A 22,740-nucleotide genomic window follows, 5' to 3' on the forward strand; every position below is an offset into this window, starting at 1 on the left:
GAAGGCAGGACTCATGTTTCATCCATTCTTGTATTGGCAGCACCCAATCACAGTGCCTGACACATAGTGTATGTTCAAGAACCGTTTGAAGAATTAACCAGTCTCACCTTTAAATATGCCTTTTATGAGTGGTGCTACTGCTGTATTGAAGACTTCCTCCTGTTCAGTAGAGGGGTCAAACACATAATCGTAGGTAAAGGATTTGTCAGTACCAACCACCACCTAGAGAAGGCAAGGGACAAGGAGTAAGGAAAAAAAAGAAAGGCTAGACTATGCCCCTCACTGCTATTTGGCACCAGCTGTTCAGAGGGAGGCCCAGGACTCCGCTACCCACCTGAGGTTCCCCGGGTACGAAGGAAAGACACATTTGGCAGCCCTCATTAATCTCTTTGGGGACCAAAGGGCGACATCGCAGTGCCACTCTTACAGGAATGCCCTTCTCCTCTTCCTTCATGATCCTACTTCCGCACCGTCTCTGCTGTGGGTAAAAAAAAGAAAAAAGATGCTCTTTGATAAACTTTGGTAGGTCGGCAGGAGTGGGAGAGGGTCCTCCTTCAGTTCTGGCCCTCCTCGGAGGGTGTGGTGGGTTAGGGAAGTCAGCGGTAGCCTACAGCGGCAGCCTCTCCCTCCCAGCGGGATCGCTGCCTCGGGAAAGTCACTGACTCTCAGACTTGGCCACGACAGGACTGCCCATCACCCTGACCCTCTGAAAACAGCGAAGTGGCCTCTGAAATGGAAAGCAAAAGCCCAGCGGAGACGACGACAAAGAACCAAAGCACCAGGGTGCCGGGAAGGGCAGATCCTGAGCTAAGGTGCCCCCTTAACTCACCAAACTAAACGTCCCTTACCAGGTGTCCCGCCGCCCTGTCCCAACCAGAGCTTTAACCGCCAACTTTCAAATCACTCCCGGAGGCGCCAGCCAATCGAAACGCAGACAGCCTGAGGGCGGAGCACGCACGCGGCGCGCGCAGGAAGACGCACGGGAGGGGGACGTGCGCGTAGCGCCCTGACCCCGCCTCTTTGCGACTCCGCCTAACATCCGCTTCCGGTTCCCAGGTTGACTTGGCTGTGAGCTGATACCCGGCGCCTGAGGCCTGCGGGTTGGAGAGGTAGTAAGACAACTTTTACAGTGGTGTGGGCACAGGACTCAGCACGATACGGGAAAGAGATCTGGAAGGTGGCTGGTGGTGAAGGAAAGGCCAATCTGCAGACCTCCACCATTACTGATCACATTAGGGAATATGGGGCGGTGCCTTGCCCCGAGTTCCTATGGATAGTTGGAATCAGCATTCCGTTGAATTTCGAAAGTAGTCAGATATTTTTAGATTCGATCCTGATTCCCTCTTCTCTAGAATGAGGACGGTAACATATGTTTCACAAGATTGTTGTGAGAAAGCAGATCGTTTCTATAGTGTACCTAACAGGTTGTTAGCATCCAGATACTCAGCCAAGTTGATAGTTTTTTTCCTTCTCTCCCAAAATCTATCACCTACCTAGAAGTGGGCTGGGCGTATAGACTGACAGCCTTGGAATGGGTTGGGATTATTTTCTAAAACTTGCTGGGCTGTTTTCCCTTTTAAACCATTTTCATCAGCTTTGATTCACGCTTCCATTCCAGGTCCTTGCTGGAGATGGACAGCCGGATTCCTTACGATGACTACCCGGTGGTTTTCCTGCCTGCCTATGAGAATCCCCCAGCGTGGATTCCTCCTCATGAGGTGGGAACCATCTATACAAGGAATTTTTTTCCCATAGGCACAGGATGATATATGAAAGGTAGGATGGCAGTTAGAAAGCTCAATGGAGAGTGAATCTTAGCTAGAAGTTGGATTCTGAGCAACTGGGCCCATTGGGAGCTTCTTGTGGAATCTTCCTACCAAAGTCCATTACACCAGAGAATTCTGGAAATTCAGAGCCCTAATTTCCATTCTGTTGAGGTAAAGAAGTGAGGGGCTCTTGAGCCATTTCCCCATTGCTATCTATCTACCTGTTTGGACAGTGTTGTTTGTTTTACTTAAACTAAGTCCATGACTTCACCTTCTCCTGGCTTCAGGGTGATGCATTTGTGTTCTGGATGAAAGTAGTAAGCCTGATAATAAGATTTCTGGGGTTGCTGTGTCTTTCAGAGGGTATACCATCCAGACTACAACAATGAGTTGACCCAGTTTCTGCCCCGCATCGTTACACTGAAGAAGCCCCCTGGAGCTCAGGTGAGCTTATGGAACAATTGCTTCTTATTCCAGGCTAGGTTTGTCCATACCAGGCCCAGAAGTTGGCCATGGTTGGGGGGTATGAATTGGGAAGCAGATAAGGAGGTAAAGAAACTTCCTTTTATGAGCAGAAAAGCTGAGATGCCACTTCTACAACTTCTGACTGCTTTCTGAAGGGCTTAAGGCAAGCTATCATACATTGATGCTACTAGATGTTCCTGTGTTTGTGGTCTGTATTGAGCCCCCTTCTGTGCCCTTGTCTTACAGTTGGGGTTTAACATCCGAGGAGGAAAGGCCTCCCAGCTGGGCATCTTTATCTCCAAGGTGCGTCTGCCTGGTAGGCAATATGGATAGCTACTTCCCTTTGTTATCAGATTGCTGAACCCTGATGTCCCAAGGCTGAGGTGAAGGATGATTCAGTAGACTTATAGAAGGGGCATAGTGAGACCGTCCTTGTCCACTTTCACCTTCCTACCTTGCAAGCCACCTGTTTCCCCACATTGTCTCTCTCTCTCTCTCTCTCTCTCTCTCTCTCTCTCTCTCTCACACACACACACACACACACACACACATCCAGTATAGTACCTTACATTTGAACAGCACTTAATTTCACTTACATTGTTTGAAATTATCCTACCTTGATCATATATATTCTCTCCTTACCAACAGGTGATTCCTGACTCTGATGCACATCGAGCAGGACTTCAGGAAGGGGACCAAGTCCTAGCTGTGAATGATGTGGATTTCCAAGATATTGAGCACAGCAAGGTGAGCACAGCACCTGGGCTGTGGTGAGGCTAGAAACCATCCCAGGTAGGATGCAGTGGATAAGATTAGCCTAATGTGTAACTTGATAAGAAAGAATTTCACCTTGATAAGAGGGAGGCAGCTATTGGTGACCCAAAAGGTTAGAGTGGTTCCTCCTGTTATGATTCTGTCCTGGGTTGTATCTCTTCATTTGTACAAGCTGCCATGTTCCTTCCAGGCTGTTGAGATCCTGAAGACAGCTCGAGAAATCAGCATGCGGGTCCGTTTCTTTCCCTACAGTAAGTGCCTCTCTTTTTTTTTGCTTAACTGGCAGGACCCTCAGTGGGAGCTCTTTAAATACTGATTACTAGAGGCCCCACAAGTTGGTGATGGGGAGTTGGGAGCTCAGGCCAGAAAATAATCTGTGCTTTTCTTCTTTTTCTTTCTTGTTTTCCCCAAGATTATCATCGCCAGAAAGAGAGGACTGTGCACTAGAGAGTTGCAACCCACAGCCCTCCACATGGGATCTCCTAGGACAAGCTAGCTAGGTCTCAGGGAACCCACTTGGGAAACTACTCTCAGCCTCACCCTGGGAGAGTGGAGTCGGGAGGATGGGGAGACAGCGAGACCCTGCACTGAGCCAGCCAGCCAACTGCATTTTCCCAACTGTACTGTGCTTTGAGTTCCCTAGTTTTCTATGTGGGCTTCATACCCTGGAAGGAGAAGGATGGTGATGTCTAGGTATCTCTTAGCCTGTGGAGAACCCTGCTAGAGAAGGCAGCTGACATTTATTGAATACCATGTGCTAGGCAATTCCACATATGTCATGTCATTTTCATTAGCGTATACAAATCAGTAGAAAAAAGGATCTTGGGGGCCTCCCCGCTAATCTGCCTGACCATCTCATCTCATCCTTATACTAGCAGTGTATACCCATACACTTTGGAGACTGCAGTGGAACCCTGTTTTCCTCCCCTCCTTCATTCTATTTTCTCCCTGCAAAAAAGTAAAACAATGCTGAGGACATGTTGGTGTGACTTTTGAATGATACTGGTTGGGTGTTAAATGCTTTTGAGATAAAAATAAAAGCTCTTTCAAAGAGAGGAGCCACTAGAAGCAACAGAGCAACACTGTACGTACTTCACAATTATCTCTTTCTGGCCAGGACGTTAGGGAGACCCAGGAAGCTTATCTGCAGTATGACTGAGGAATGGTATAAGGTGAGGGGTACTGGAGGAAACGGTGTCCCTTCCCCCATGAACTATGGCCACTTCTGTGCAGGGACCAGTATTAATATAGTTCTCTTTTCCCAGATTCTTTTATCTGGAACATAAACTAAGGGAGAGGCTTAGATGCATTTCTTTTCAGTAATGCATTTGCTTAGCAGTAAACAATCAGTTCCCAATTTCCACCTGGTCGGTTGAGTAGTACTGACTGCTTGCTGATTTCCCCCTTGTCTTCACCCCAACCCCCAAATAGCCTTCTGCCATGTTCTTAGCAATCCATTGTTAGATATTCCAGGCTATATGTAATGCCATTGACATGTTCACAATACCCATTAAGAATAGAAAGTTATCTAATGAGGTATGGGGTGAAGTTGTACCCCATAATGAAAGTCCCAAATTTTCCTTGAAGAATCCTAGGAAACTTCAATATATATTTTGAGGCCCTTCCCCCTGAAGAGTGATGCTGTTGGTTTGAGATGTAGCCTAGATGTCTAATTTTTTTTATATATATTTATTTTTTATTTTTATTTTTTTGTACTTAAAGATCTTTTTATTCAAAGTCACAGTACAATTGTGTACATCAACTATGCCTCAATTTTCAAAAATCACAATTAGAAGGCTGCACCTCTGCACTTTCAGCACCACTTCTACTCATGTTGCCACAGTCAATTCACTTTGCCACTCTACTCTCCCCAAATTTTGCACAAACCAACCAATTTACTGACTCTGCCAAGCACTAATCAACCAGGGTTTCCATGCCACTTCTTTTTAATGAATTTGCGTAAGTCTTCAAATATGGGAAACTGTTCTAAATAGTAGTGACATATCTCTGTGAGGAAGTTCTGGTTCTTCCTATAAATACCCCCCAACCCCAGCTCTACTATGGCACCTCTTCTAGAGGCTCAGTGCTACTGTCAGGTAGCCACATTCTGGTGAGCAGAGCTGGAGGTACAGTCAATCTAGCTGTCTCTGTGTTGCCTGGAAAGTGAAAGTGTTAGTCGCGTCCGACTGTGACCCCATGGATTGTAGCCCACCAGGCTCTTCTGTCCATGGAATTCTCCAGGCAAAAATCCTGGAGTGGGTTGCTGTTCCCTTCTCCAGGGGAATCTTCCTGACCCAGGAATCGAACCTGGGTCTCCATTGCGGGTGGAGTCTTCACCATCTGAGCCACCAGTGAAATCCCCCCCAACCCCCCAGCCCCACATAGAATATATGTTCCTGTTTGCTCTGCTGCCCCCCAGTGGCCATCTGAGTAAGAAACTAGGGGCTGAGATACTTGCACAAAGGCACGCTGGCTGCGTCTGCTGAATGTTGAGGTTCAAGAGTCTCCCTGTGGGTAAAAGGTTTTAAAACAACTCATCTAAGCAGTGTAGCGAACAGGGTAAAAAGTCCCAGCCAGGTGCCATGGGCCTAAGAGGCGAAAATCCTCTTGCCCTAAATTGGTTCTTACTTTGAGGTACTTAGAATGGTTCTGTGTTGGGACACCAGCATGGTGCAACTGCATTGTGGAGGTGTAGGTATGGTGTGGAGGAGGCGCAAACAATAAGAGACTTGAGGTGAAAGGACCTGTCATATTGAAGGTGTAGATAAGAAAACAATGGAGAAGGAACTATGTTGGTCTGAGATATGCTAGCTACTGTAGAATTGCATCCCCTGCAGATGTCGTCAATGGCACCCCACTCCAGTCCTCTTGCCTGGAAAATCCCATGGACAGAGGAGCCTGGTAGGCTGCAGTCCACGGGGTCGCTAAGAGTCGGACACGACTGAGCAACTTCACTTTCACTTTCCACCTTCATGCATTGGAGAAGGCAATGGCAACTCACTCCAGTACTCTTGCCTGGAGACTCCCATGGATGGAGGAGCCTGGTGAGTCTGTGGGGTTGCACAGAGTCGGACACGACTGAAGTGACTTAGCAGCAGCAGATGTCATTTATCAGTAAGACATCCCACGTGGTCAGGTGGGATTGATTCCTGGACTCTGCAAGAACTTTCCACTTGTAACTGTGAGAAGTGGTCAAGAAAAAAAGATAGCATTTTCAGGGGTTCTGTTTTACTCCTAAGCCTAGGAATTGAATAAGAGCTTCGTAAGTGGCCAAGTATTTAAACCGTAAATGTGAGGTGGGGGAGGACTGGAACTGGGAAGCCCAAATGTGGCAAATTGATCAAATTAGGCAGAGAGATAGCCTAAGCTGTCAACTGGAACAATGGTTTTTGATGCCTGACTCATTGGAGGGTCCCAGTTGGATTTCACCACCAAAGTGTGTGTAAAGGAAGGAAGGTAATGGAGTGAAGTGGCTGGAGTTAGATCTCAACTCTCAGGGGCATCTTCTAGGAGACACAGAAAAGAAGTTTTTATCTTCTCATCCCTTTCACCTAAAAGCAAACCAGGCCGCTGCTTTGGGCTGAAGTTAGCCCCATTTCCCCTTCAGTATGTCAGGCAGAAAAATTGGCCTGGCCATCAACTCAACAAAGGAAGTTTGCCTTCTCTGCTTGTACCCTCCCTAACTCAGCAAGACTGGGAGAAAGGATCCTCACTTCTTCCTTCAACAGAGAGGAATTAACCTCTGGAAAGAAGGGCAGAAGCCATGCCTTGGAATAGCTGTGTGTGTGTGTGTGTGTGTGTGTGTGTGTGTGTGTGTGTGTTTCTGTGCAAAAGGAAAAACAAAAGGTCAGGTTCAGGGACATGATTCCAGGCCTTTGCACTGCATAGTAGGGAGATGAACCTTACCCCCACCCCACAATAGGATAAGCCAAGGTTATCCAAAAGAGTAAGCCGTGGTGACTAACTAGGGACAAATGCAATGGAGAGATCATAAAGAGACATGAGTTATATTTTTTGCATTGCAACTGATTTTGGCACTGGGCTCAATAATTCTGCCTCCTCTGTAGAGACTTGTCTGGATAAATGAGAAATGAAGTAAGTGATCAGATAGTGGTATGACCAGCTTCTGACCCAGAGTTACTGGATAGGGATAGTCCTTTCTGAGGCATAATGATGCTTCCCTAGGACCAAGAAGCCTCAGTGCTCTAATCTCTGACACAGGTAAATCTCCCAAGTAAATAGAGCAAAGTATTAAAAAGCAGAGACATTACTTTGCCAACAAAGGTCCATCTAGTCAAAGCTATGGTTTTTCCAGTAGTCATGTATACATGTGAGAGTTGGACTATAAAGAAAGCTGAGTGCTGAAGAATTGATACTTTTGAACTATGGTGTTGGAGAAGACTCTTTGAGAGTCCCTTGGACTGCAAGGAGATCCAACCAGTCAATCCTAAAGGAAATCAGTCCTGAATATTCATTGGAAGGACTGATGCTGAAGCTGAAACTCCAATACTTTGGCCACCTGATATGAAGAACTGACTCACTGGAAAAGACTCTGATGCTGGGAGAGATTGAAGGCAGGAGGAGAAGGGGTCGACACAGGATGAGATGGTTGGATGGCATCACTGACTCAATGGACATGAGTCTGAGCAAACTCCAGGAGTTGGTGATGGACAGGGAGGCCTGGTGTGCTTTGGTCCATGGGTGGCAAAGAATCGGACATGACTTAATGACTGAACACCAACCAACAACAAGGGCAAGGACCCTATACCTTCACATGATTTTGAGCAAACTGGGAGGTGGTGATGGACAGGGAAGCCTGACGCACTGCAGTCCATGGGGTTGCAAAGAGTTGGACACGACTGAGCGACTGAACTGAACTGAACTGAGACTCTCCCCATTGGGACTGAGCTAGATATGCCAGAAGCAGTTGTAGTTATGCCTTTCCTTTTGTTCAGATCAATCTTGTTACCCACCGACCTGATGATGACATAATTACCTCTCTCTGCCCATACATCTTCTACCCACTTATCTGTTTCCTTGAAAAAATTGATGTCTACAGGACAATGTGTTGCAGAGAGTTGAAACATTTTGTTGAGATTCAAAGAGAATAACGTACCTGTCTTTCTCTCTGCTAGTCTTTTTTTTTTCCTTATGCACTCATGCTTGTATTTTTTTTATTCTCTCTGCTAGTTTTACCAACCTCTCTATTGCTTCCTGCAATCCCCTTTTCAGGTAGAATGCGGCATAACACCCACTTGTGATGTCAAGGACAACCACAGCAATAATTGAATCACAAATGTTACTAGAAATTAGGCTGCAAAAGTGCTTCTAGCCAGCTGTGTTCCATAACTGCAGCTAACTAGCTTTCTAAAGGCTAGAATTTAATGAAGGGAAAATCAAAATAGTCAAGGAAATTGGGTTCCTGAAAAGTAGCGGCTATGGCCACAAACCAAGTAAGTGCCTACCGTCCTAAGAGAGGTCCTATCTCAGTAGACTGTTTTCATTAAGGAAGACCCTACAGAGCAACAGATTTAAGGATTTGAGACTACTTGTACTTTGTTACATACAGGTAGAAATTAGATGAGAAGAGACAGAATAAGAAACAGCACAGGGTTTGGTGATTTGGGGAGGTTTCACTTTTTTTCTTATTTATTTAGTTGTTTTTGTAGAGGTTTCACTTTTCAGTTCTCCTTTATCCACAGGTAATGTGGGCTTACATTACAGTAAGCACAGCACAGTAGGTGCTACTGTGAATAGGCCTAAGTGGTTGAGGTACCAGGTTAGTGATGTGGGAGTGAACACTCACTATTCGATCCTCCAAGGACATGACATTAGACAGGAAGTCAATGCCAAAGGTTGGCTGCAAAGGAGGGGCAGATACTTATTCTGTACCCCTCCTCTACCCACAGTGCCAGGCAGTCTTAGACCCAGAAGTAGAGAATGGCCCTTGAAAAGTGTCCTGGTTCAACTTTTCAACGCTTACAATAGATAACTTTGAGGAAAAGAATCCCCAGGTAAGTTGGCCAAAGAAGGGGGCAAAAACGTACTGTGTGATGCCTTGTACTGGGCTCACCCAGCAGGCGCCTTCCAAGCTGTTGTACATAAAGTGGGTGATGATAAGTGGGCCAAGTGATACCCTGGGTGAAAAAGATATTGATTCCCCTGAGAGCCCCCTACTCCATTCCATACCATCACATCTTCCTATCCTCAAAGCCCAACCTAGGCCCCCACCACTCTGCCAGCCAAGGATTGCAGGGCTTGGATTTGCACAGAGCCTGGCGCTCGGGTATGATGAATCCCAGGCTGAAGCCTCAGCGGTGGGCCTCGTGGTGTGCTTTGTGCCTGGCAGGTGAGTGGCACTTGCTGCCTGGGGTCACATGGCACTCCATCCAACCATCAGCGTCACCTTCAGGCCTGGGCTTGGAGCCATGCCCTCTCAGGCCCTGCCCACAGCCCTGAGGTGGGGCACCCGGGACATGTGTGATCCTGGGAGTGGGATAGTTGGGGGTGGGATGAGGGCAGGGATGGCCAGGAAAGCTGAAGCACTCACAGAGGGTAGGTGGCCTTGCCAGAGGGAAGTCGGGGGTTGTTTGGAGGAAACGCACATGCTACAGGAAATCTAATCACTAGTGTGGAGTTGGGGTGGGAGGCTTGGGTAGGGGAAGTTGGTTCATTCTAGATAGTTCCATTACCCTCCTCCAAGAGGAGGAAGTACCAAAGAGATCAGAAGGCACATCCAGACAAGCTGATTTATTGAGTGTTGCAGTGGGGCTCCCACACATAGGTACTGGAGCCAGGTGCTCAGCTGCCCTCATCCCCTTCAGCTGCCAAAGCCTCCTGGCTCTCCTCTCCACCGGGCTCCTGCTGAGCAAACTCCTCGATGACTATGTCCTCAGAGCTTGCAGAAGCAGCAGAAGGGAACAGAGGGTTAGGAACAACTCTCTGAGCATCATCCACTCCCATTCCTGACCCCAGAGAAGTGATCCCTTCCCTGCCACTCAGCTCAGACCTTCATCCCCTCTCAGCTGCCCACACCCCACATGGACCACACTGGGCTTGTTTCCTTCATTCCCTCCCCAATCTCCCAACACAAAAGTCCCCCCCCCACCAGAGGGGAAATAAGAATGGGGAGTGGGAAGGAGAGAAGGCATGGAAAAATGAAAAACAGGAGAAATAAGGGCTAGGAGGCAGGGAAAAGAGAAAAGACTGGAAGGGGTGAGGGTGAAGGACGACTGGGAGAAGAGCAGGAGGTGGAGGGCGGGGGATGCAAAAAGGGAAAGAGGGGCTTATGAAAAGCACTGCACTAAACTACGACATGAAGTTAAACCATATGTTTCCACTGCACACCTACTGAAAGCAACACTCCAGGGAAGCTTTTTAACATTCCCATTGTCATAAAACGGAGAGTGGCAGTGGGGAAAGGGGTGGGGGCAAGGTTTCCAGGCCTCACATTTTGTTACCTAGCAGCCTCTGTAGTGAGCATGGAAAGGGAAGGAAATATGGATTAAAGCTGATAAATTCCGTGAAGAAATGTCTTATTACTCTTCCCTCTCCCTTTTTGACCGTCTCCCTCTCATATATACACAATACACACACACATGCGTGCGTGCACACACGCATACACACAATTGCCCTGAAAACCTATTCACCCAACCTACCTACTGCTATAGAATCTCTACTCAAACTGCCAGTCCTAGAGTCATGAGCTCAGGATTGCTTGGTCCTCAACCCTTGGGACCACTGTTCCTGTGAATCCCACCTGGTCACTCACCGTTTGACGGTTTTGGATGCATCAGGATCAAGGGGAGCTCCACACCAACATCACTGCAAGGATCCCAAGGTTGAGTTACAGATCTCCCTCCAAGGGCACTCCCTGAACCTCTCCCTCAGTTTTTTGGTCCTAGGATGCCCTTAGATTCTCCCTCATCACTCTTTAGGTCTCCTGATTTCATCCTCCCTTTCTTGCTCCAGTTTTCCCCACCCCACAGTCTCTTACCTGGCTGTCAGGTCGCCTAGGATGCTGAGGGTAGAATGACACCCTAAAATTAGCAACTGGAAATGGAAAGTAGCAACCTAATTTGACAGGGGAATTAGGGATTGTAAGGCCAACTCAACCACAGAATCGGTTTCTGGAAGGGAAGGTAGCCTGCTCATGGAGCTCACAGGTTTGGGAAACGGGTCCAGAGAAGGAGTGGGTTGAATGGGTCAGTCTAACTGGGAGGAAAACAAAAGTGGCTCCCCAGCCCCTGCCCAGACAGATCCTGCATTCTCACCCTCCACAGGACACCATCAGGTTGACTCTGACTTTGTAGGACACCAGGATCCCCAGCAGCTCCTTGTCCACTCCTGGTCGAAGACTGGGAGGTGGTAGTATTCATCGTTGTGTGTTTGAAGGGAAACGGCTGCGAGGGAGCTAACTCATTCAGTCCCCTAGTCCCTTCCTGTGCATCTTTTGTCATCTGAAAGGTCTCCCAGGCTCTGATCTCCTACTCATTGGGATAGCATTTCTGTTCCTCAAATCCAGTTTTACCATGTCACCCTCTGCTCAGGAGGCTACCTCTCTGAATATAATTAGTACACTGCTTGACTTTCACAACCCTTAACAATTTGGCCCCATCTAGCCTCTCTAACCTTCCTGCCCTAACTCCCTAACACCTAGGATACGACCTAACCAGACCCATCCTCTCTCCTTGCTCAGAACAAGCCATTCTAACGTTTCCCCAGGCTATATTCCCAACCTGGAACTCTCTTTTCTTCCTTTATTGCTATCCAAATCCAACACATTCTTCAAGATCTAGCTCCTTCTGTCTCCTCCAGCTATGCTGGCTTCTTTGAACTCCTATTGGATTTATAATCTGAACTACACATACTAACATTTAACTGATAGATGACATTCACATTCCACTTTGTTCCCCATTTAAGCCATAAACTGACTGAAGGCAGAGACTATCTTCAACTTCTTTGTACCCTCCCACGTTGCTTAGCATAGGAATGAGTATGTAACAAGCATTCAGTGAAAACCGACTGATGGAAAAATAAGGCACAGGAGTTCCCTGGTGATACAGTAGATAAGAATCTGCCTGCCAATGCAGGGGACACAGGTTCGGTCCCTGGTCTGGGAAGATTCCACATGCTGCAGGGCAACTAAGCCCTTGTGCCACAGCCACTGAAGCCCACACACTCTAGAGCCCGTGCTCTGCAAACAAGAGATGACACCACAGTGAAGAGTAGCCCCTGCTCACCTCAACTAGAGAAAGCCCCCACACAGCAATGAAGACCTGTTCAGCCAAAATTAATTAATTTTAAGGAAAATACAGAAAGCTATATGATTTTGGAGATTTTCCAAGATTTTTCATTGCCCTGGGATGCTGATCCTCTATCTGCAAAGTAATGCTATTGGGATGATTTCTCAGGCTCTTTCAAGCAATAACAATGTATTGCTACGTGATTGATAAGGCACAGAGAAAGGCAGTAGGAATGAATGCTTGTCAGATGGTGGCAGATGGTTTTCGGTAGGAGACACATCTTACACTAGGGCCTCCAAGTTTTAGGCATAGGACCAAATGAATGATGATACAATTCTATCAGTTCCTATCATATTCTTTTTTGTCCTCTTTTCTCTCCATTTCTCATCTGTCTTCCACTGAACTTCTATCTTCACTAGAGAGCAGTTGCTACAGAGATCGCAGTGTTAGAGCCAGATGACATCTTTTCCACCTCTGCCACTGTGCAAACTTGGACAAGTTCCTTCGTCTCTCTGAGCCTCAGGGCCATTAAGTGTAAAATAGAATAAGAACACATATCCAGCCTAATTAATGGGATTCTTATGAGGATAACAGTACCATACATAAGACCTTTCTGAGCTATAAAATATACAACATAAATTTTTCCTTTCCACTTTTTCCTTTTTTGTTGCCTATGACCTAAGCCTGTCATTGTTCCTATGGGTATTATTTAGCTTACTGTTGGCCCTCTTCCCTAGAGGTGTCTCTGAATGTTTAAAATTTTTTTGAAACAGGTAGGCTTCATTGAAGGTGAAACCTCAGAACTGTGTATATAGCACACAGAATGGGTTGGGGTGTAGAAAATGAAGGCTGGGAGTTACATGTGAGCTTACATTGTGCTAGAGGCCAGATTGGTGTCACCCTGCTTGAGTTTGCCATCCAGTGCCAGGCCCTGTTTCTGGCAGTTGGCTGCCAGGAGCGGGGTTACTGCAAAGCTCTTGGAGAAGGTGGAGTTAGCAGCTATAGTCTCCCTTTGAAAGGAAAAGAAGAGATGAACTTAAGCTAGGCTTGCCAACTAAGTGATTCTCATTCCCAAGAGTATTTTGCACAATTCCATGAATCTACTGGAATATCCAAGAGAGCTGACATGTCTGACTGGAGAGTGGGAATGATTCACTCTGGTGGGAAATCATCTTATGCCCCCACCCTCTCTCAGAATTTGATGATCCTCTTGTGGGTATCCTCCCTCTAGCTCTCTGGAGAATCCCTCCCTTTTTCCACATCAGCCCTCACCTTGACCTTCCTCAGTCCTGGGCTCTTCCCCATTTCCTTCTTTCCCCAATCCTCTCCTCTGCCTCCAGACCCCAAACCTCTTTCCACCACCCTACCTGTCAGCTCTCTGACCCCAGCCCCGGCACCAGCTCACGTGAACTCCTGAGCAAACACAGTCTTGGTGTACTTGTCTAGTGCATACAGGACGACATCTGTGATCTGGTCAACTGAAGAGCCAGGAAAAGCACATGACTATAGTTAGTCATCCTCAAGACCCCGACTCACTGCCCTTGTACACGGGCACCCTTCATGTCATGTACTAAGATGTGCATATATGGATGAATAGAAATGTATGTTTTGATAAGCCTGCAATGGAGGGAAAGCCTAGATGAATGCAGACTGGGTAAGTGGGGGCAGAGTTCTGGAAAAAGACCCATGGATTTGGGGCCAGGGGCAGGGAGACAGGAAAAGAAGCTCACCTGAAATCTTGATTTTTTTGATGACCTTGTTGGTGGAGTTGTTGATGGAAACATTGACAGAGATGGGTTTGCCATGATAATTTACCTAAAGCAGGAGGAGAGGCCTGTTATAAGGTTGGAGGGAGAACACTCAGATAAAGACCTAGAATTTGTTTTCTCAGCACTTGCCGACCTGGTTTCCACCCTTGTCTTCCCAAGTAGGAGATCAATAAAGAAAGGGTTTCAGAGGGGTTGGATGCTAGGGGGCAAGAAATGGGGGTCACAAACCTCCTTGTCCATCCAGGCCTGGAGTTGTAGGGGCTGAGCTGACAGGAGGAAGCGGCGCACAGTCTGGGCGCAGGGGCCAGGACCTTGTTCCAGGGGGGCAAACTGTATTTTCCGAATCACCAGCCGCACAGAGTCTCTAAGTAAAGGCCAAGGGGACAGCCAGAACATCTCCTTAGGACTCACAGACCTTTCTTGTGCCAAACCTATAGCCCAGTCCTCACTTGGGTGGTGGAGGTGGCAGAAGGTTTCCCTCAGAGAATGCCTCTGGACCCTCAAGGTAGGTATCTAGACCATAGGTCAGCAAACTATGGCTCACTGGCTAAGTCTGGTCTGCTGCTTGTGTCTGTATGGCCCACAAGCTAAAAATGGTCATTACATTTTCAAGTGGTTGAAAAAAATCAAAGAACGATATTTCATAACGTGGAAATTATATAAAATTTAAATTTTGATTGTTCATAAAGTATTGGAACACAGCCATGCTTGTTCATTTACGTACTGCCCATGGCTGTTTTCATGCTACAGTGGCACAGTTCAGTAGGTGCAACAGGAAGTACATTGTTCACAAAGCCTAATATTTCTTGTCTGGCCTTTGACAGAAGAGTGTGCTGACCCATGCTCTAGAGCAAAGAAGAGAAATTAGAGGGGAATCAGAAATGGGCGTCTGAATTGGTGGTGATGCTGCTACAGAGGTTAGAAGTAAGGATGTTTCTGTCCTGAGAGCAAGATCTGTTTCCTGGTGCAGGCTAGAGGCAGGGATTTTGAAGTTGACCACAGAAACACCTCTTGGAGACTTTCTCCTCCAGGTTTTCGGCGCAGAAACTCTTCACTTCAAAGTCAACACCGCAGGCCTGCAAAGGGGCAGAGGCAAAGAGAACTCATTTCTGACACTGCCCACTCCCCTCCTCATGGGTTTATAAGGAAATGTCTGATCCCATCCCTTAGCTGTCCCTTTCTCCAGTCTTGTCCATTTATCCCTCTGTCCGTCTTTTTGAGAACCCAGACCTCACCTTTCCTGTATCATCAGGACCTGGCTGCAGTGTCACCGAACAGGGCAGGTTGACAACCATCTAAAGGATCAGAAGGAGGTCAGCCATCAGAAGAAATAGGGACCCTTTTCCTCTGTTCTCCTTGTTTAGCTTCCTCTCTTAATCTTCCCTGGAAACCTTACCCAGGGCTTGGCGTCAGTACCTGCAGGGTAAAGGGGTAGGCATTGTCCCCCAGCTTGTGCAGCAGTCGCTCCTGCAGGACTGTGAGGGGGCCCCGGGGGCTGCTGGGCTCAGCTGGGACCACTTGCTGGACCTGTACGTACAGATCTTTGCGGAATGTCAGACCAATCACATCCAAGTCATCATGGCCATAGCGAAAGGCACAGGTCAACATGACAAACACTGCAGGCAAAGGAACAAGAGAGTGACCTGTTAGGTCTGAGGGGGAAAGGAGATCTTAATGGCGTCAGAGGAAGCTCAGAGGAAGACGTGGAGAAACAGTGTAATATTATCAAACCAGTGTGGCCATAAAGAAAAGGATTAACACATTTGACTACAGTAAAATTTAAACCTTCTTTACATTAAGAATCTTTATAAATACTGAAACAAGCAAAAGCCTGAGGGGAAATATTTGTAACACTTGTAACAAAAGTTTAGTGTTCATAGTATCTAAAAAAACTCCCACAAATCAGTAATAAAAATACAAACATTCCAGTATGAAAGTGTGCAAAAGGTATGAATAAGCTCTACACAGAAGCGTGGAATGGAATGGCCAATGAAGTATGGAAACATGTCCAGTCTTATTAGTAATCAGATAAATGCAAATTAAAGCCACAATGAGATAACATTTCTGCTTCCTCAGACTGTCAAAAATTTTTAAGTCTGATAGCACTAAGTGTTGAACAATGCTCCAGATGTGAAGCAATTGATTACATACTGTGGTGGGAGTATATGTTTGTACAGCCACTTTGGAAAACTGTTGGTCACTGTCCAGTAAACTGGTATCTGCTCATATCTTATGAAATAAGAATTTAGTGGAACTCTTGCTCTTGTCTATAAGGAGAAACACATGAGAATGTCCATGGCATCAGTGTTTGTCATAGCATAAAACTGGAAATGATTTAAATACCTATCAATGGGAGAGTGGGTAAACAGTTATGGTATATTCATATCGTGGAATATTAAACAGATTAAAATAATGACCTGAACTCCATGTATTAACATGGTTAAGTCTCAAAAGTTGAGTAAAAGAAGCTAGCTGCAGGATGATATGCACAATCATGCCATGTATATAAAGTTGAAAAGCATGTAGAACAATACCAAAGTTGCTCACTGATATATAAATATTAAGTTAGAAGTATAGAAACATCATGGGAATAATAAATATCAAATTCGGAATAGTTATTACCTGAGGTGGAGGCAGGAAGGAAAGGAGGGAGGGAGGAAGGAGTATGGGATTAGGGAAGGATACGCAGGAGACTTCAGTTGGTTTCTGTAATTCTTTTTAAAACTAGGTGATGGGTACAGGGTATTCATTGCATAATTCTCTAAGATCAGAACCTAGGTTTGCATACGACTTGTAGAAATCCCTCGTGTTGTCTGAGCCTCAGTTAATTCACCTGTCAATAATAGGACTGCAGAAGAGCTCTACAATTATTATCTCTGTTTTACAGGTAGAGAAAATGAGCTCAGAGCAGCTAAATGACAGCCCAGGATTTTAACTCAGACATGACTCTAAAGCCCAGATTCGTATGCCCAACTTAACTCACAGGATGGTTGTAAGAAGGTGATGTATGAGAAATCCCTGTGGAAATTCAAATTATAGATGTGGATGATGATGATGATCATGGGAACATTAGAGAAATAGAACAATAATAGTTGAACTTATACATTACAGCTAGTACCTAAGATTATTGGGACAAATAGAAAGCTACTTCAGTGCACTAGTGGAGTATGGGATGGGGTACAGAGAGATATCTGTCCAAGGACAGTGACAGAGACTGAGGGAAGGAAAGATTTACAACAGGGGTTGGGGAAAAAAATGGAATAGGGGTTGGGAATCTTATTTTTAAACAGGAGCCCTGACCCAAAGAAAAGAAAACTACCAAGAGCCACACACTAGTAGAAACCAACTTATTTTTGTATTTTTAAGAAATCAAAATATCCAACAGCGATATTATCTGCTTTTAAAATTACAAACAAGCAAAGAAAATGAATCTATATTCAAAAGATACAACAAAGACTGAAAATAACGATAATGGTAGTGCTTATAATGACTGGAACAATGGGCAGCCTCATACCCTGCATGAGGGAGAGTTAATTGATACAACCATTTTGAAGGGCGATTTGGTGATGGAAAGCTTTAAAAATGTGTGACTACCCTTTGGCCATTCATTCCTTTTCCAGGCATTTAGTCTAAAGAAATAATTGGACAAGTATGAAAAGAAATACATACAAGCATGTACTTTATGGGGTTGTTTGTCATAGCAAAAAATGTCCAGTGGTTAAAGTTGGCTAAATACATTATGGTGCACTCATACAATATAGTACTAGGCAACCAAAAACTTTATAGATTTTCACATATTGCATAGGCAAAAAATGTTAGAAAGTATTATATATAATATAGCATTTAAAATAAAAATATATTTTTACACAGAAAATATGAATAAATGTGAACTGAAATATTTGTGATTATCTCTGGGTGAGAGGATTGCAGTCTTTCTCCTTCATCCGTACTTTCTAATGTTTCTACATGAAGACAAACTTAACAATTTTCAAAAGATACAACAAATTAAATTCATCTTGGTTTCCCAATTATGCCAAAAAAAGTGGGAAAAGGGAGAGAAAGAATAGGAAAAGGAAAGAGGGAGCAAAGGAAAGGAAAAAACAGAGAAGATGAGGAAACAAGGTGGCTGGAAGGAAGCAAGGGAAGGGATGAAGTGAAAGAGATGAGAAATCAGAAAAAGAGGAGGGGCCAGGCAAAAGGGTATCTAATAGCCCCTGAGCTCAGGGTGTGTTAATCAGATGAATTGTTCTGGTCACATCCCACTGTGGTATGTGGTGGGAAGGGCATCACCCCACCCCCAAGATCTTATTGATTCTCTGACAGTTTACAATCATCGTTTTTTGTGTTAAGAAATAGCTTGTTTTAGTTTTTTTAATTCAACATCTATTCTAAAGTTATTTATATTTGTGTTTATTATATAAATAATACATATTAGTTGTGTGACAATTAGAAAACACGAACAAAAAGAGAAATCAAAGTTCTGCCATCATACATATTTCAGAGGTAACTGCTCTTAATTTGTTTCATTTGCTTTCCAACTTTATTTCTGTAATTAAATATAAGGCCACCTTAGATATTTATGACTTCTCTTTCATTGCCTTTTTGAAATGAAACATTTTATTTTGAGATTATTGTAGATTTACATGCAGTGTAAGAAATAATACAGAGCGATCCCACATCAATTTTTGTTAAACCACACTTCATTCACACTACCACATATATTGCCCTACAACTGGCCTTTTTCATTCAGTGGTGTAGCATTAGCATATTTTACATCAACAAATGCACCTCAAAAGAAAAAAATACATATTTGGAAATGTTATGCAAGTAAGATTATCTTGATAAAAGTAACAAAGCATATAAAAAAGCTAAGGAATAAACTTAAATACATACAGCTTAAATGAATAATAATATAAAACTACTAAGGGACATGAAGATTAAAATTAAAGGAATAAACACATTTTATTTCCTGGGTCGACATACATTTTTTAAACTAAAGATTTTTTTCTGTAGGTTATTCTGAAAATTTTTTAGGGCTGTGAAAAAATGATTTAGAGCTTAGAACTACAGAGTAATTGAGAGTCTTAAATAAGTTGATTAATTTACTGGCTATACCCCAAAATTCCTCTGATATTTAAAAGTGGGTGGACTGCTTATCCACACTGTTTAATCTGAGCAATTAAGTTTGGTTTATTCCACAATACCTAAAGGTTACATTTGAACTAGTATTCATCAATTTGTTCTGAACCTTTTTCAAATCCAACCCAATTTTCAATCTGTTGGATCATAGAGCAAGAATTAAAGAAAAAAATGGCAAAGCAATTATTTCAGTGTAATCTGGAACTATAATACTGTAACCAGAGTAATGTCTTTTGCTGTTACTTGCTGTAGTTATTGTTTTGTTTATTTCTTTGTTCGGGATTTTTTTTAATGGAAAAAATGGGTTTCCCTCCACAAAGGAGATGCGGAAAGACATATGCAAATAAAGAGAAAAAGAAATGCAAAGTGGCAGCCTGAAGGTCACATCCAGCCCTTGGAAAAATAAAGTTTTTTTATTTATCCAGGGCTTTAAAAAAAATCTCTTAATTAGCTGCCAACATTTGAAAATCAGGACATTTGCTTAATGCAAATTTTAATAATTTAATCCATATTTTAATAATATGGATATCTGGTATACTGGATCTTTCAATAGGCAGTCTAAGTGTGTGTTCAGATTAGCAGTGAAGCAAAGGCCCCACCAACAATAGGGGAGAAAATCAGAGATTTTAGAAAAAAGCATTTAATTTCAGCACACATGTAAATTTTGTGTGATCTTGGAAAAGAGAATTTAATTAATGCTTTAGAAATATATCTATTTTAAATATTATTTGGGAAGAGGCGCTAGAATCTTTTCAGACTTTGAGCCTCTCAGAGTCTTATTCTGACCTTTATTTCCAGATCCTCTGTAACAATCAGAAAATTTGGCCACACTGCACTGAAATTCCCAGTTGTTAGCTTCTATCAGATAAGACATTCACAGTTCCCACCACTTTTTAATTTTCTTATAACCCTCTGGTCCATTCGTCCAGTCCACTCATTCAGATTACTTGTCTGGTGTGTGTGACATTTTAGGTTGGGGTCCCTGGCATATACACAGACCAACAAGGATTTTTAACTTACTCTTTCGGCCTTGTAAGTAATCAGGGTCAACCAGGACTACACCATCTATGTAGAGGGGGAGAGATGGCACTCTGGTCAGGAAAAGTCCTCAGACTATGAAACAGAAATTTCTCTTCTGCATGGTCCTTTCTTGGCTTTCTTTCACTCCCTTGCTCCCACTCCCCTTCTCCCCAGGCTCTTTCCCTTTTCGGACTCACTGACCAATGGGTTCCACCATGTCCACATGGTCCACGAAGTCCCGTTTCCCCAGGTAGATGGATAGCTGTTGTGGAACAACCTCCCATGTTACTCTCAGCATCTTCTTGTAATGAATTCCCCTGAAGGCCCCAACCCGAACCCCTGAGACCTTGAAGGACGTACACACCTATCCCTTTTCCCCTTTCATTGGCCCAGCTGGGTCAGGTTCTCTCACCTTGCCGTTGGAGCAGGTCTTCTTAAACACCCTAAGAGGAAAAAAAACAGAGGATATGGAAGGGGATTGGAAGAGAAGGGAGGGGGGAAAGAAGGGAAAGGAAAGAAAGGGAATTGAGGAGAAAAGGAAATATTTCTAGGATTAGAGGAAGAGGCCCAAGGAGAATGAAGTGACACGCAGGTGAAGGCAACACAAATAGAAGAGAGGATGCAAACCCATCCACCCCAAAGGCAAGTCGTTGGGTTTGGGTAAGCCACAAGTCACAGGGGCAGAGAATTAGGAGTTCTTACTTACCTGGACATGTTGGCCGTGGTGTGGATGTTGAGCCTTTTCTGGCAAGAGGGGAAGGAGGGAGGCTCAATCATTTGGTCCCATTCTCCTTACCTGTCTTTGATATACCATGTGGACACACCTGGTGTGACATAACCTTTTCTTCTTGGACACCTCACCACCATCCATGCTTCCTATTCTCCCTCCTATCAACATTACGTATTCAGGCATACTCTCACCCATCCAGGACACAGGAAAAAAACTCCCCTAGTTTTTCCAAATTATTGACTAACCATACTGTTTGTTCTCCAGAAAGGATGAGGCTTTTTTAAATAGCTGGGGCTCTCTCCTCTCGAGAGCATTTTAGGAGAAGGAATTTGTTTGGAGAAAGGCCTTCATCCAGGAAAGTATGAAGAAAATTGTACTGGATGAGGTTGAGCATCACCTAGCACAGGGTAGGTGCCAAGACATGTTTGTTAGATCCATGAATGAATGAATGAACAAAACCCAGACTCTGGTTTCTGCAATGGATTCTGAGCCTGAGTTCACCTCATGGTGGCCTTAACACAGCTAAGAAAGGAGAAAGGTGCAGGAGAGTAAAGGTGCCCTCATGCTCTTAGTTGTTGGTGGCAGAAGCCTCTATGGAAGTTGAAAGCCTTCCTTGAACCTATTCACTGTTCTCATCATCCTCCCCAGATTTGCCCACTCTTACCCCCATCAATGTCCCCAGGTGCTAAGCCTTGGAGTAGGGATCCTTAGAGAGAGAAAGAGATCTCTCTGATGCTTTTCTTTGATGTGTATTAGATCTGGCCCGAGAGGAGCTTAGGGGAGTTTTCAGAGGTCTCTCCCAGGGTATCTCGGCCTGACTGCCTGTCAGCTGTTGGGAAAGGTGCCCCTCAAATGCTTCTTGATATATTGAGGAAGGTGCTAAGGGCAGGAGATATGGGACCTAGTATGGGCTGGAAATAAGAGGACTTTGGACTACTTACCTGGGGAGGAAGAAGGTGAAGCTCACATCCGTCTCCAGCTCTGGTCGCTATGCTCGCCTCTCCAACCTCTTATACCCAAGGTCCTGTGAATTTTCAGATGGGTGGGGGTCAGGGAAGAAGAATAGGGTCCTGGCGGGGGGGGGGCATAAAATACTGCTTTATAAATAGCTCAGGTGCCAAGAGTTTGGAAAGCAGATTAGTGGACAAAAGATTAGTTGCTAAAAGATTAGCTGCTTGCTGCTGGGACAGGGGCAAGGTCAGGGGTTGAATCTGATGGTGTTAAAGTCAGGGGAGCATGAGAAAAGGAACTACAGGGTTCTGGCCTCATGAGGCCTTGAACCTGAGGACTGAGATCAAAGGGGAGTCGGGGACATAAAAAGAAATGCAAGATGAGGGATAGAAATAGGAAGGCTCAAAGTATAAGCCTTTGTGATTCTGAAAGGAGAGTCTTGTGTCACATTCCAGTCTTTCTATATCTCTTGATCAGGTATAACAGGCCACACAAAAGCCAAGGGTATGGGAAAGAGCACCCTTTCCCTAGCCTACCGCTACTTGGGACTTGGGACTCTTGAAGTAATGTTGAGAGACCCAATTATCCCAGATTATGTGCACAGCAGGAGTCGATCTCCTGTAAATGGGGGTGGAGTGGGCAGGGGAGGCTGAGTGTACTGAGCTGTGTGCACACATCTGTGAGCCTTGAACTTCTTTTCTTGTTGAAGAGGAAGGTAACACAAGATTTAACACAAGATTCTTGGCCCAGGGGCAGGTTATCCCAGCAGAATGTTGCCTGTGGACAGAAAAAGCAATTGACATCTTTACATGCCTGCCCCCATCACAGTCAACCTTCCCCCATACGCGCCCTCAGCCCTTGACTCGCTCCAATCCCTAAAA

At 44.8% G+C, this 22,740-nt stretch overlaps 3 protein-coding genes across 11 annotated transcripts in view; 1 reads left to right on the forward strand and 2 right to left on the reverse strand.

The window, feature by feature from the left end:
• Positions 1 to 902, reverse strand: part of KIF4A (kinesin family member 4A) — a 129,594-nt gene extending 128,692 nt beyond the window's left edge. For 3 of the 5 annotated variants that reach the window (XR_014075961.1, XM_081566335.1, XM_081566333.1), the window contains exons 1-3: positions 849 to 902; positions 335 to 478; positions 108 to 222 (exon numbers count right to left, since the gene is read on the reverse strand). Coding sequence is in view for 4 of the 5 variants with exons in the window: in XM_081566335.1 (XP_081422461.1) it covers positions 108 to 222; positions 335 to 454 (235 nt within the window). In the remaining variant the exon portion in view is untranslated. Of the gene's footprint in view, positions 1 to 107; positions 223 to 334; positions 479 to 829 lie in introns of all 5 variants that reach the window. The other 2 variants (XM_081566336.1, XM_081566334.1) reach the window with 2 other exon arrangements.
• A 157-nt stretch (positions 903 to 1,059) lies between these two features.
• The window catches only part of PDZD11 (PDZ domain containing 11), a 79,521-nt gene continuing 57,840 nt past the window's right edge, over positions 1,060 to 22,740 (forward strand). Inside the window, exons 1-7 of one of the 5 annotated variants that reach the window (XM_081566341.1) lie at positions 1,060 to 1,109; positions 1,619 to 1,718; positions 2,127 to 2,210; positions 2,478 to 2,534; positions 2,880 to 2,978; positions 3,196 to 3,256; positions 8,915 to 9,019. In XM_081566341.1, the coding sequence (XP_081422467.1) occupies positions 1,632 to 1,718; positions 2,127 to 2,210; positions 2,478 to 2,534; positions 2,880 to 2,978; positions 3,196 to 3,256; positions 8,915 to 8,997 (471 nt within the window). In that variant the 5' untranslated portion in view covers positions 1,060 to 1,109; positions 1,619 to 1,631 and the 3' untranslated portion in view covers positions 8,998 to 9,019. Of the gene's footprint in view, positions 1,110 to 1,616; positions 1,719 to 2,126; positions 2,211 to 2,477; positions 2,535 to 2,879; positions 2,979 to 3,195; positions 3,257 to 3,417; positions 3,984 to 8,914; positions 9,020 to 22,740 lie in introns of those variants that run through there. The other 4 variants (XM_081566342.1, XM_081566343.1, XM_081566344.1 and 1 more) reach the window with 4 other exon arrangements.
• On the reverse strand, positions 9,807 to 20,955 carry ARR3 (arrestin 3). Its single transcript, XM_081564069.1, has 16 exons — positions 20,885 to 20,955; positions 20,591 to 20,621; positions 20,380 to 20,440; positions 20,179 to 20,223; positions 15,436 to 15,635; positions 15,255 to 15,314; positions 15,028 to 15,095; positions 14,248 to 14,383; positions 13,981 to 14,065; positions 13,656 to 13,728; positions 13,123 to 13,260; positions 11,279 to 11,362; positions 11,002 to 11,025; positions 10,777 to 10,829; positions 10,466 to 10,475; positions 9,807 to 9,903 (listed from the first exon to the last, which is right to left on the reverse strand). The coding sequence occupies exons 1-16, from the start codon at positions 20,953 to 20,955 to the stop codon at positions 9,807 to 9,809; spliced, it is 1,236 nt and encodes a 411-aa protein (XP_081420195.1).

Source organism: Giraffa tippelskirchi, chromosome X (genome assembly GCF_054371585.1).
Source record: "Giraffa tippelskirchi isolate mGirTip1 chromosome X, T2T-mGirTip1v1.2.pri, whole genome shotgun sequence".
Lineage (NCBI taxonomy): Eukaryota > Metazoa > Chordata > Mammalia > Artiodactyla > Giraffidae > Giraffa > Giraffa tippelskirchi.